Here is a 14458-nt window from a genome sequence, read left to right as displayed (position 1 = left end):
GTGGGACGTTTAACTCAGCTTGTTCACTTATATTACCAAATACAGACTACGGTATTTTTTTTTCTCCTGTCTCTCATGGTGCCCAGTCTTGTAGGTGGCCTTGGTTTTAATTGTCAGTGCTGAGATTTCTCTGACTTAAATTCTAGTCTCAGAACAATTTAAGTACTGAATAGATTTTTTTTATTTGATTTCGTTCATCTTAAAGTTAAAAAATGCAAGGTAATTAGTCTGTGACGTAACACAAGGGACACATTTTTCAATAGACAGAGTTCAAAAGTTCAGTAAATACTAGAACTTATAATTTTTGCCCTTTGTAATTTGGAAGAAATAACTCTTTAGCAGAGCTTGTGTAACAAAGTATTTCAACTAACACTGCATGTCACAGAGAACCACATCTGCTTCTTTGGGATGTTTTATATGTGCATGAAGGCTATTATGTATATGACAATATATGAGAAAAATGGAATATATGATAAAAAAAATTTATTCATATGTGAGTCAGTCCTATATGCTGCAGATATATGTCCCTTGATTACTTATTAGAGAAGTTCTGTTTTTTTCTTTTTCACGCACAGCTTATATTTTCTAGTTTCTGCACCAGGAGCAGAACATGATATGTGACCAGTGGAGAGGCTCAAACTGTTTGCATGCAATAAAAGAGGGGACAGTGAACCCAGCCTGCTCCTCTTTTCCTCTCCTCATGCGATCTCAGCACAGCCAATTATCAAGATGAACTTGCGATTGATCTTATTGCACAAAGGCCCACGGCAGTTAGCAAACCTTATTCTATTTCTTCATGCAGTCTGGAATATTTACTAAGAACACTTTTAATCCCTCAAGTCTGAAGCCTATTGATTACAGGAGGCAGATACGTTTCAGCAAAGACCACAATCAATAAACACAGCTGTGTGCGGACGATATAAAAGTCTTTAATTGTTGATAATTCAATCAGAAAATTGTGGATTTGTTGCACAGAGGCAGTCACATTTTTTTTAATCTTCAGCATCATTGATAGATTAGGTTTAGAAAGGAGTGATGAGTAAATATTATTTATGCGTGAAAGACAGACATGATAAATATCCCATAAAATGTTTTTTAAGCATAGAACATCATTGAACAACCCAAGAACCTCACTTATTACCTCTTGAATCATAAAATTTTACAGTGGTCAAACCACCACTTCATGGGGTGTTGGAATAAATAAAATATTTAACAGCTACTTTGACTCCAGGTGGTGTCCAGAATTTTCAGCATCATTATACAACTAAACCGTAAGAATCTTTTATTTAATACACAAAAGGAATAGTATTACAGTTTGAAGAAAGGCATTTCATTCCTTTCTTGCTTGTATCAACAGACGTGTCCTTTTAAAACTTACTTTTGATGTTACGTGTTAAATGGTGACCTTTAAAGGTAGGCTGTTTCCCTGTTTCCAAAGTTTATGCTAAGCTAACAGGCTGCTGGTAGCTAGCTTTGCTTAGCATTTAACGTCCATAGCAGTTCCTCCCCCAAAAAATCTTCTATAAGCACAGCCCACCTCTACTACATTCAACACGCTGTACTGCAGCAACTACAGCAGCATTTTAATGTAGAGGACATCAGACAGTTATATTCATCCACATTCTGCCCCCTTGTCCCTGTTAAGCTAAGTGAATAGGGCAAAGGCAGTGACATTCATCATATACAGGAGGAACAACCATAAAGGGCAACGTGAGGCTGATAGAAGAGGGAGAGGCAGGCAGCACAACACGCTGTAAAAGCCAAAGGCCTCCGGTGGGGACAGCAGTAGGGAAAAAATGTAGACATCAAAGAAAAGGGACAGCAAAAATGCAATGTCTCAGGTGGGTTTGCTGATCAAATTTGTGATCTGGCACTGTAGGCACACTTCAGCTCCTTTTATTATTCGCCATTAACTACAAAGTACATGAAGCAGCTCTTTGTATCTGCAGTATAATCTGTCTCTACAACAGGTGAACAATGCACACACTGCAACAATGTGAGTAGACAAATGGCTCGCAATTAAAAGACACTACACGAAATCCCTTGGTATCAGCTCGACTGATAACTGGCAATGCAGCTTGGCAGCTAGTGGGCGTCGATGTGAAGCGCCACCCGCAAGAAAAACTGATAAAACAGTAAACAGTACGCTTGTGTGCTGGCAGGGTGAAACAATTCCTCATTTTTATGAGGCTGGTCAGTTGAGGCAGTCAGAGCTACACAGACAGGCGTATAAAGAGCTTTGTGTAGCTCAGACAGAACATCTCTTGAATCTCAAGTGTTTAAAGTTGGCCTATTTCCACCCTCCCCTAAAGTCTTGGTCAGTGGAAGATGTTGTACATTCATTAGAGGAGAGAACTGTCAAGAGTCTGGCTGACAAATGACCTTAGACCTTAATGCTCGCCCAGCTGTAATGTGTTTTTTCTTTTCTGGGAACATCGTAGTGCTTGATGAGGTTTTACTGTTAAAGTATAAGGCTGATTATATTGTGTATTTTTTTCTCGAGGTCAACAAACTTCACAAATGGACCGATCCCAACAACGAATTGATCTACTAATGCACCATCTATTAGAATTCATTTGTTCCTGCAATGCCCAAATTCTTTAAAAAGAAATCTCTTAACAATATGGTGGAGAAACACATAGACCCTGCCTACACTTGATTATAAATTGCACCTTCTGGGATCAAATTACACACGGACAGTGCTAAAGATAAAGAACAATCAATATCATGCAATCTGATCCACTTACTCAAAGCGCTTTCTGTGTTGGTTTGAGCCACATATTTATTGTAAGGTCAATGCTTTCATTTTCTGAATTGCCTAAAACAAGAAAAAACCTGGAAAATTGTTATGAAGCATTGTCCTTGTTGCAGACAGAACATTTCCTTCATTTTGTCTCACAAATTACAATATCAATAGCCGGAATAACTCGTACACAAATATTAGTTCTCGTTCTCTTTGCTAACCTAAAGTAAATCTGGCACTTGAGTGGCAATGAAACATCTGTGTTCAACAGTAGCAAAGACAGCTGGAGACACATGATTGTCACAGATTCGCAGATATAAAACAGCAACGTGTCTCTGTAGTCCAATCTTGATCCAATCGCCCAAGAAGCATTTTAGCATTAAGTGTGAACAGGGTCGCAGAGTTTATTTCAATCTTAGAGTGGACTGAGCAAAGCCTAAGTTAGACACAAGAATCTTTGATTTCATTTTTTTTCATTAGGACTTGTTGACAGTCTAAAAAAAATACAAAATAACACATTTCATATAAAGATAACAAAAAGCAAACAAACATAAAACAACTATGCTTATACAGTATAAAGTAGAATTATAATAAATTCAATGGAGTTGCTACAATGGCAGTTTCACAAAAGAGAAAAGAATTCACTTTTTTGGGCGGCTGTCTCTAGTCTTCACATTTTTTTGTTATTTTTGTTTTTCCTTTTTTTTTGCAAATGAATATGAAATATTAAGACGTGGTTTTTTTTTTCTCTTTTTTCAGTTGTGTGTAACATACGTGGATGTTGTGAGATTTGAAGAAACTGTGTCAGTTCTACATCTGGAGCGAAATTATAAGAATTATGTGAATGAGCCACAAGCAGTATAAACAGGGGGAACAGGAAAATACAATCCTGCAGACAACTGAGAAGGACGGAAAGAGAGAGAGAGACGGGTGGACGGGGAGAGCTCCTCTAAGTATCATGACTCATATGCTGTGGTTACATAATCAGTCTGGGGCCAAGCTAAGTGATAACATCAGGTACGACCTGCCTGCTGCACTCGGGACATTTAGGAACATCATCTGTGAAACACTCGACTTGACTCGTCGCTGTTATTAACATTTAGAGCCATTGTTAAAATCAGTGTCATTTCAGACTTTTCTGTTGCAGCAGCAGGACCCTGATTGCAATCAGCACTATTTTCAACAACACTGAGATGTTCCGTTATACGTTAACAGGAATGTGTGTGTGTGTGTGTGTGTGTGTGTGTGTGTGTGTGTGTGTGTGTGTGTGTGTGTGTGTGTGTGTGTGTGTGAAACTCTGGTTTATCTCTGTCTCTCTATAACTCTATCCCTGCCACACAATGAATCATTGATGGCGTTTTAGAGAAATAACTGAGCAGTGATTATTATTGCAGAGGGCTATTGGGAGTGTGTCAGCCCCCACCCAGTTATTTAGTAAGTTGGCTTGATCATCTGTCTCCTCCTGAGAAAGAGAAATTTCCAGTGAATTGACCGAGAAATCCAGATGACTGTCAATAAGTCCGGTGCCGCTGTCCACAGCTGCTAGTCCCAGATTGAGTGCTTTCCTAGTATTTGCAAAGTAAAGGGCGATGATACAATCCACTTGCAGGCCTCTCATGTGCACCTCTGTTTCACTTTGCCACCCATTACTCCGTGAGGGAACATTCCCCCAGCCCCAGCAGGCCGTCCACATCTTCGTAGAGTACTAGTGCCTGAGACTTTGTTCAGTCTGTGGTGGGGCAGAATCAGAGGGCTTACATGCTCTTTGCTTGTAATGTGACTGTTTGTACGTAAATTAATATGCAGGATCCTGTCAAGACGAGAGAAAAAAATGGAGTCAGCGGCTTTCACATGAGTCTTTTGCACTGAATAAGCAATGTTAAAAGCCGAACAAAGAGGCTTCATATTTCAGGTACCTCTGTTGCGTTTCCTTGAATGGTTGTTAGTCTGCAAGACGGAAGAAACAACTGAGTCAGTGTTCAGATATTTATAGGACAATTATTTGACAAAAAATGTTTTTATTCTTCTCTGGTGTTTCTGTCTCACAGTCAAGACTGTGTTGAAAAACACCCACACACTCCACCCAGCAGTTTGAACATCTTGGCTTCAATACAAACAAGAGCCAATACTTCTCATGCCAGAGGATACAAAACTGAATCAATCCATTATTATATTTAACCTCAATGAGCACAAGGACATGTATGCGAGAAGAAAGCCCTCAGGGCCGCAAAACGCAAGAGCGAGGTGAGTTTACTCTAAACTCTTAATTCAGGAGGCATGGCAGTTTATCACTTATATTTCCCCATCAGAAAGTCATTTACATACATAAAGATGTTTTACTTTGTAAACAGAGAAAATGAACAACATTTAAAATATGCACAAAAATGTGGCTCTCTGTAAAGCCCATGTTGATTAAAAATACAATTTTTGGACAGAATAATTGTCGTCAACTATATTTAACTTTGCAAATATCAGTACCCTGTTGGGTATAGCAAAGTAAATGTTTATCATTAATATTCAGTAAAAATAAAGGTCAAATAAAATCGAAGACGCTGCTGGCGACGTGGTTCCACGTGGTGGCGTGGTTTCATGTGGTGAGATGCCTGAGAGGCTGCCAGATGTCGGCGGTATAACAGCTCACTGTTCGCCACACCGAGTTCTGTTTCTAAATGTGAGAGATTCGTGTACGTAATGCGTGCTGCAGTTCACCTTTACGTGTAGCTTTGGACTGACTGGCAGCCACAGTTGTCAGGTCTGCTGGCAGACCTACATACACACCACCATAGTTCCTGAGAGGAGAGCAGAGGAGAGGGGAGGAGAGGTTTTAAAGACCAAGTAGCAATTAAAAACCATAGATGGCATTGATTTTTGTTTTAGTGGATGTTTTTAATAGCATTACCAGTATCCCATCAAACTGACAGACCTCTAAATGAAATTCATTTATCATTTTATTCATTTATTTTTTGAGTTATTGTTCATTTACTTGTTTAAACCTTGCACTTTATTATGAGAATGCTGCAAAACTAACTATTTGACATTTTTGCGATAAAAAATTTATTTCAAGTATATTTCATTTCAAGTATAGCCGTCTTAGCAAAATGCACTCAAGGGCACTGCAAAGTACCTTCTTTTCTCATCTTCTGCTGAGGGATCTTCTGTCCTGATTGAGAGAATGGGCACAGGTCAGGTCATATGGGAGCAGAGAGGAAATAAAAAAAATCACAAATATACAAAATAGAGAGAAAGTGCAAACATTGTTCTTTTGGAGGTTCTTTTGCTTAGCCTCAGAAATCTTCGGTATGCTGCTCAAGCCCTGTAGGGAATACTTCTCTGTCAGGAACTTCTATAGACCAAACCGCCAGTTTTATTTCAGGCCTGCTGAACAACAAACTTGAAGTGGTCTCAGGTTTGATGTGGTGGCTGATCATTAAGATCAAACATGGTAACAACATGAAGCCGATGTGAAGGTTTATTCACTGTGTGCTATCCCTTTGCAAGCCAAGCTGTATCACGCTTTTTAGTTTTGTGAGTATATTATTCCCTTAACCTTGTGTCTTGCTCTGTGAGTGTGTGTGTTGGTGCATGTGTGTATGAGTGTGTGTGCACATGAGCTTTTGTGTGGTAGTTTGCTGTGTAGTACAGACCTAGATAGCTGTGATTAGCTTCACTGAGTCAATGCTTTACTGTCAGCTCTCATGGGTCCTGTGCTGGCTGTTCAGATGGTTATGAAGGAGAATACACACACTTACACACACAAACACAAACTACAATAAAGCACAAACACACACACAGACACACAGTGTTTCCAGGAAATGCTTTGGAAAAAGCTGCCCCTCCCAAAGCTTTTTACTGTATTCTAGATAGCAAAGAAAAGTATATCTCCTGTATTTCAATTAGAATAAATTTAAAAAAAAACCCAAAGAACAGAACACAAAACTACTATTTGGGGGCCAAAATAAATAATTTTTAACCAAAAGTATATACAACAAAAGCAGAGTGGTTAGTCTGAAATTAAAATATTTCTGTCACTGTCAACAGGGACAATCCATTTTTGGACCCACAGTAAATTTACTTTTAATTTTTGCAGTTAGCAAACTACGCAGTATTAGGGCCACATTAGGGGAAAAAATCATTTTAACAATAAAGTCGTAATTCTATTTTGAGAAAAAAGTCCAGATTACAGTTATTGTTTGACGACAAACTGCCAAATTTGCTATAAACCTCTACAAAATGACTTGTGTAAATGACCTAATGAAACAAACTGATCAGCTATCTTGTGATACAACGTACGTCCTCTTTATTGCACAACGGTGTAACCAACCATACTCTACATTATGCTGCCTAAGATTTTGTTAACTGTTCATCTTTGACTGTAGGAGGAACCCACACAAAAACAGGGAGAACATGTGAAGTCAACACAAAAGGCTCCAGCCAGATGGCAGAGTCGATCTCAGGACCTTATTGTTGTGAGACAACATTGCTAACTACCACTGTGGTGCCCAACTTCACATGTCACATGTAAATTTCCAAAGGTTGATTCTGTTCATCTGGACGTAGCGTTTTCAGTGGGAGAAACGTTTTGTCACTCATCCAAGTGACTTCTTCAGTCTCAGCTGACTGCAGGGTTCCCTAATCTTATAAACAGTCAGCTGAGACTGAAGAAGTCACTTGGATGAGTGACAAAACATTTCTCCCACTGAAAACGCTACGTCCAGATGAACAGAATCAGCCTTTGGAGATTTTCTTACCTGGATGATTGAGCATGCATCAAGACACATGTAAATTAAAAAATGTTAACAATGATGATCTTTACTGTCAAACCCTTGCATATTTACCATTGTTAAATGACCCTACGTGTCAGTGTTAATATACAGTATTGAGGTATAAAGCTAATTTTGTACAGTGTAGCATTTGATGCAAAACTTCAAGGCCTGGAGGCTGCAGATGATGAGTTTTAGAAATACTTTAAATAATTAGAAAATGGCTTATGTACTTACACATCTTTGGAGGCTTCTGCTGGCCCTGAGAACAGATGACAAGCCAAAAGTTAATTTCATTCCATTATGAAATGCACAAGCGGTCAAAGCAGGTGTGTTTTACCAAACTGATAATTAATTTCTTTGCATTTACGATCAGTGAACTGCACAGCAGGTTTTTAATCAACAGTCACTGAATGTGAACTACACACTCACTGAGCACTTCATTAGATACACCTATGCACCAGCGTCATTCATACATCATTCTCCAATCTGTCAGTCTTGCTGCAAGAGTGCAGTGCAATGTCTCAAGGGTAAAAATCCATGCACCCAATGTGCTACAATGACTTGATTCCTTTATGCTCCCAGTATATGTTCCCATAAAGTATGACAGAACACCACATCACAAACATTGTCTCACACTGGTCTCATGACGAGTCTGGTGGACCTGAGAGTATCTCAAGTCAGCAGATCTGCATTCAGCATAACACTGCTAATATGTCCAGTAGCACAAAGGGAGCATGAATGTGCAGTTGACGATTCTACAAGAGTGATGTAATGCAAATATGTCATTCGAGGAATCCATGCCACAAAGAATAGAGGCTGTTTTGTGAGCAAAACAAGGCCTTGCCCAGTATACTGGCTACTGTATTTTTAGATACTTCAATGTGCATAAACAATGCCTACACTACTTCTGTATCTGCCACACTTATCAGACGTACCTTACAAAAATTCAACACTTTATTGGCTCCTTTAATTGCTAGGGGTGACGAAAGTGAACTGTTAACTGGCAATATTTTTCGGAAGGTGTAGAACTAACCCCTCCCAGTGTAATTATCACGTTCGGTTTCGACAAACATGAAATTCAACCAGGCATTACAATTGTTATTTGTTGAAGCTGAATGAACTGTTAACCAAAACCACAACTTCTGCCAACTATATTCAAAATGCTTTTGTTGCTTAAACTCAAGTAAACACTGCAAAATTCTCGCTAAGTATCAAAGTCCTGTGTTTTGTACACCTGGCATTCACCCCGACTACCTAACTGCAATTCCCCTCAGTCACAGCAGATGCATTTCCTGTACTGAGAAATGTTGCTGCTGAACAACAGGATGGACCCAATTTAGTGCACCCTGCAGTGACTAAGATACAGGATTTACAGAGACGTGGTCATTTTCGGAAATGCTTGAAAAGAAATAACGCACACACACACTCAACTCATATCCGTCCATTAAAATAAAAAGCTGCACGATACAGAAGGTACTTAGCTTCATGCAACGTGAGACAGTTTATTTGTTTGTTTACTAGTTTTTAAAGGCAACAAAATCCACCTAATTAAAATGTCTAATGTCCAATAATTAACTCAATAAATACAATTTCTTTATAATGTTAATAATTGCACATTTTAATTAGGTGGATTTAATTATCCCAGCCTTTATTTTAAACTAGATTTAGTCTAGTCTAAAATTTGCGAATGAGACAACCTTTTAAGGTACAAGAGACGTTTTTATTTAAAGTCGTTATTTGTTATCAGATGCTGTTAATATTTTCACTACATTTCAAAAGGTAATATTTGATATTCATTTCTAATGCCTTAGAACATTTTTCAGCAGCTAACATTTTACAGATCACACATTAAACCTTATACACAATGTACAGCGTTTAAGTACTGGGACAATAACATATATCCAGGAAATGATAGGATATCTCGGAAACACCTGGTTGGAAGTGTGTTAAATCTGGGATACAAGGATCAACTGACTAGAATCTGGTGGTCAAAGATCCTCACTCAACATATTTTTGACTTCCACTCAAATTCATATGCAAATTGTGACAACATTTCATAGAAATGCTTAATATGATAAAAAAAGAAAAGAAAAAAAAAGGTGATGACCGGTGAACTTCTGTGACCTTATAATGTTCTGTAAAAATGCTTTTCTGGCCATTACTCAGCACCATAATTCAGCAACACAAGATGTGATATTGGCCTTATTTCACATTCAGTTGGATACTGAATTGGTGACACTAATCTTTGGTACTCACAATAATATTCACAACATCACTGCAAGCTGGTGTTTTATTTATTTACTTACTGAAATCTTTTTGTGGAGGTAGTTGCACACCACCTCAAAGACTTAGTGACCAAAGTTATAGCTAATGCTGGATTTATTCATTCATTTTTTATAACGGCAAATACACAGCATGAACCATTCCCAATTTAACAGCATTTACAGCCTATGTTTGAGATGCCTGTGATTTCTCATAGCCTTTAAATGAGCTGCTCCAGAAACCAGTTTGGGATGATCTGAGCTTTGTGACATGGTACGTTAACAGGTTGATAAGAACCATTGTGATGACTTGATCTACAAAGAGGAACACATTGTAAAATAACTTTGGACATACAGTGTATGATGCCTCAGTTGCAGATACTCACTGAGCTCATCTCCATGCTGTTTGACTCTTTTATGGACCGACAACACTTTGTGCTTTGCCAAACTGCAGGCAGTCAACTGAGCTTGATTTGAATTGTAATAACATCATAATGCATTCTGCAGGAGGATAATCTACTTTTTTCTTGAATGTACAGTCGCACATGACAACAGCGGTGGAACAAAAGCCTCAGTTGTGTCCTTCAATTGCTTTTTCATGTTATACCTTATTTTATAAGAGTAGAAATGTACCTTGAAAAGAACACCACAAGAATCACTTGCAATAGTAGAAAATTGGATAATCTACATTACACACAAATAGGCTACAGCACATTTTATCCTCGTAGAGGGAATGCTGACATGACACAGGGGCCTATTCAGTGGCCTGACAAAAGCTCATTCATATCCAAGGCAGCACATCAGGGTGCATAAGACTAGGGACAGGCAATGTGATATAGAACCACTAAAGCCGTCATTTTGAGTTTTATAAGACCATATCCTGAAATTAGAGCATTTTTTGTAGGACTCGACTTAATAGCTTTCTAAAAACTTGGGTTACGGTCAGGACTTTGTTGCCTTGAAGCAAACAACTTAGATCGTACAGTAAATATTGGTTTATAAAACACTATAAAGTCATTATATAATGAGGAAGGTTTAGCTTGTTTTTAATGTATTCATGTCTCAGTGCTACCATTTAGCAAAATAACAGCTGTACATCAGAGTTCTTAAACTTTATACCTGAAAATGTGCATTTGTAGGTTTGACGTTGTCCCTCACTAAAATCAAATCAAAGCAAAGTTAATTTTATTGAACTTAATGTTCTCTGTGATGAATACTTGCAGGCTAACTTTCCAATTTGTGTTCACTGAGTGGAAATGGTGTAAAACAGATTTCACTACAAGTCAGAAATAAGCTTAAAAATATTTATATATTTATGCATTTTTCCACATCACCATCTGGGAAAGTGACAAAATACAGTTCGCACCATAAAGTGTTACTTTATGGCTTTATTCATTGGCATTATTAAACTAAGGTCAAACAGCTATGTATAGGTGTGTATATATGCAACTTATCACTCACAGAACAAAGTATAGAGACAAAATAATTGTTCATAGATTAAAATAGTAGGAAATGTAAACAAGAAATGCTTTTATCTTTATTTACAGAAAGCGAAACACTTGATTCTGACCTGGTGTCAGCCTCTATGGACAAATGAGTGCAGCCACTAGTCGAAATTTATCAGAGTGACAGGATGTCACATGCCCTTGACACTGTGCTGATTGCTGACCTCTAAGAGCAGAAAAAGTGGCTAGGGCCTGCCATGCAGAAACAAACACAGCTGCTGTCCTTCATAGATAAACAAACCACAGTTACAGTACACTCACACAACTGCCGAGATGCTGTTTGTGTACCTCAAGGTGGATCTCATTTAAAGCATGAAACAACACTGGACTGTGTTTCCCTGTAGCTTTTTGAGCTCTGTTAAAGCACCTGCTAAGCACTGATTAGGTACCTGCAAACACACACACACATTTGCAGAAGCACAAACACACACCGTGCTTTAATAGGTAGTGGTGGGTGAGGTAATCCTGCAGATACTTCAGGAAAATAGTTACCTCAATTTGACTCTGGAGCCCAGAGATTTACTTTGCAAAACTTGAAACATGTCTAAAATCAGCCTACATCGACTAAGAAAGGTGTTTTATGAGGAAAATAACAAACGGAAAAGCACGATAGCCCAGTGAGAGTTGGTAAAATCACGCGATACAGGATGTTTTTTTTCCATTCAAATATGTCCTCCAGGCTTTATGAATGAACCTGGCTGTTGATTAGGTATTTTTAGTGTCGCCTGCTTATAGGGCACAACCAACATCAGTCAAGCGGGAAGACAAAGATGGATGGATGTGAGTGAAATTGCTTGTCTTCCATCCTCAGCGAACCCTTTCAAACAAGCACTAAGATGCTGAGAGAGAAGCTGTTCACTTAGATGGTAACGCCACATTTATGGTGTCAGGAGCCGGGATCTGCATCAAAGCGGCACATTCTTCAGACCCAGGTGCCTCAGACGAGGGAGATCCTTCGTGATCGATCTGCCACCCATGGCTTCGAGAGACCACCACGGGCATACACACGCACAACCCCGCCCCCAAACAAACACACACACACACATTCTTTTAAACGCAAGGGCAACCCCGACACACTTCATTGACATTCAAGACATCTTCTCCCACCGCTGCAGATACAGTGGCAACTCTTTCTTTCAACCCCCCCGCCTCACACACACACACGCTCACCCAGTATTGCACACACAAACGGATGTACACAGAGATTCCTGAAACACTCACCCCCTCCTGTGGTGCTGGTGGCTGAGGAATTGCCACAACCCATTTTGCATCGATGCAGCCACCGTCCAAGCTGAGCGGACACGTTTAATGAGTGGATGGATGGGGAGGACAGGAGGGGAATGTACAACTCATTGGGAGAAGAGGGGAAAGTGGGCAGGAGAGGTGACAGAGGCACAAAGGGAGGGAAGGTCAAAGGAAATGCCTAGCAGGGACCTCCATTGGTTGTATCCCCTCCCCTGTCTTCAACCCTTGCGCCTGCCTACTGCGATGCAATGAAGAGCTCAGAGTGAAGTGAGAGCATGGCGAGAGAGGCTTTTATACACACACACACCACACTCACTGACAAGAGAGAACGAGGGAGAGGGGGGAATGAGGGGGGAGGGAGAGAGAGAGAGAGAGAGAGAAAGATGCTTTACCCTCACATGATTTGCTCTTTTCCTCCACCCTGACAAGGTTGCCCAGGAAACCAGGGGAAAGGGGGCGGAGGGTGGAGTGAGAGCCAACCAATAAGAAGCTTCCTTTATATATAAAGGTGTAAAAAAACTGGAATAAATTGAATGGCATCAATATATCAGCATGTTTGTGTGGCATACTGTAAAATTCCCAAAGTGCTCTGAGTATGCTAAAATATAGAGAAGCAATACTTGTGCTTTTTTTACAGAGGCGACGCACGCGTTCATGCTCACTCATAACCTAAAGCTTATATACTTGAGCTGCTGGCAATCAGTGAGAATGAGAATATGGAAAAACCTTGAACAGTGAACAAGTGGAACCACAAAGGGTTGTGCATAGGCCTCTTTATAGCCCCGAGTGATTCTCAGAGCATCTCTGTTCTTCATGTCACTCATGATGTATGCGCTTAAAATGCAAGAGCAGTCACATGAGTAGAGTATGATGGCAAGAAGCATTACATTAGCACTCTGCACCAGTCAAACCAATTCACACTTTCTGTTAGCTGTGTTATCTATATTATAATGGGAGTCGAGATTTTTAAAATTCAAATGAGAAGTTTCCAGAGGAAAAAAAAAAGACATCATGAATTCTCTTTCTGTTTTATGCTAGATGGACTCATTTCCAAAGGCCCTTAAACAGGCCTGAGATGCTTCTTATGTGTAGATGAATTGATGTGTGAGACTAATTTTATTCAAATTTCTAGAAATGTCTAGAACAATAAGAAGACTTTGTGTACAGTAAAGTCAGTCTTAAACTGTTGTGCACAATCCATTGCAATCTGAAGTAAAATGCATTATAGGAAAAATGCTTTTTTGCCTCATGCTTGCTCTTTATGTGCGCTGTGAGAGGACTGATGACACTGCCATCTGTCAGTTCATTGTAAAACTGGCAGCTGGTTAGCTTAACACACTGACTGAAAACGGGAGGAAACAACTATACTGGGGCTGTATCCAAAGGTGGGCTGCAAAAGTCAGCTTTGGACCTGATTCACCTCCTTACACAGCAAGAGCTGATGGCGCTTGTGAGGACGCAGGGCGTAAGAGATCCTGTGGAAATCAGCGGCCACTTGGAATGGTTTGCTGCTACCACAATGAAGGAGTGCAGAATGCCACGGAGCCCCCCCCCCCCCACAGCAACTTCCACCTGCTTGGATGTACTTCCAAGCTTTGGTGAGCTACTATCAGTTGCAGCTCAGTTTGTGCTAATGAACAACTATTCTCTCTAAAAGATCATCTTTCTGTACCTGTCACTTTTAGCCACCCACACAGAGAATCATAAAAAGGTGACCTTGAGTGGTAAAGCATCTGCATGAGATTCACCACGTCCAGTCTTTATGGCACACAAGAGCAGGACAGAAGGCACATTTTAAACGTCTGGGGGTGAATTGTCAGAAAAAGTCTCAACACAATCTGATCAAGAGATCATCATGAATGGTTGACCTTAGGCCATGTAAATAAGTAAGCATTGTCTAGTTATATTCCAGTGTTCAAGATCAAAAGTCACAAAATAAGA

The 14458-nt window shown here is 39.6% G+C and overlaps 1 protein-coding gene across 1 annotated transcript; it reads right to left on the bottom strand.

Moving 5' to 3' along the window:
• Window positions 1–944: 944 nt before the first annotated feature.
• Window positions 945–12792, bottom strand: LOC134631212 (overexpressed in colon carcinoma 1 protein homolog). The gene is made up of 6 exons (XM_063479316.1): window positions 12494–12792; window positions 7741–7765; window positions 5868–5903; window positions 5453–5532; window positions 4660–4690; window positions 945–4553 (listed from the first exon to the last, which is right to left on the bottom strand). The coding sequence occupies exons 1-5, from the start codon at window positions 12534–12536 to the stop codon at window positions 4686–4688; spliced, it is 189 nt and encodes a 62-aa protein (XP_063335386.1). The 5' UTR covers window positions 12537–12792; the 3' UTR covers window positions 945–4553; window positions 4660–4685.
• Between the last annotated feature and the right edge of the window lie 1666 nt (window positions 12793–14458).

The sequence above is a fragment of the Pelmatolapia mariae genome, linkage group LG7, assembly GCF_036321145.2.
Source record: "Pelmatolapia mariae isolate MD_Pm_ZW linkage group LG7, Pm_UMD_F_2, whole genome shotgun sequence".
Lineage (NCBI taxonomy): Eukaryota > Metazoa > Chordata > Actinopteri > Cichliformes > Cichlidae > Pelmatolapia > Pelmatolapia mariae.
This window is presented reverse-complemented; position numbering and strand designations above follow the sequence as displayed.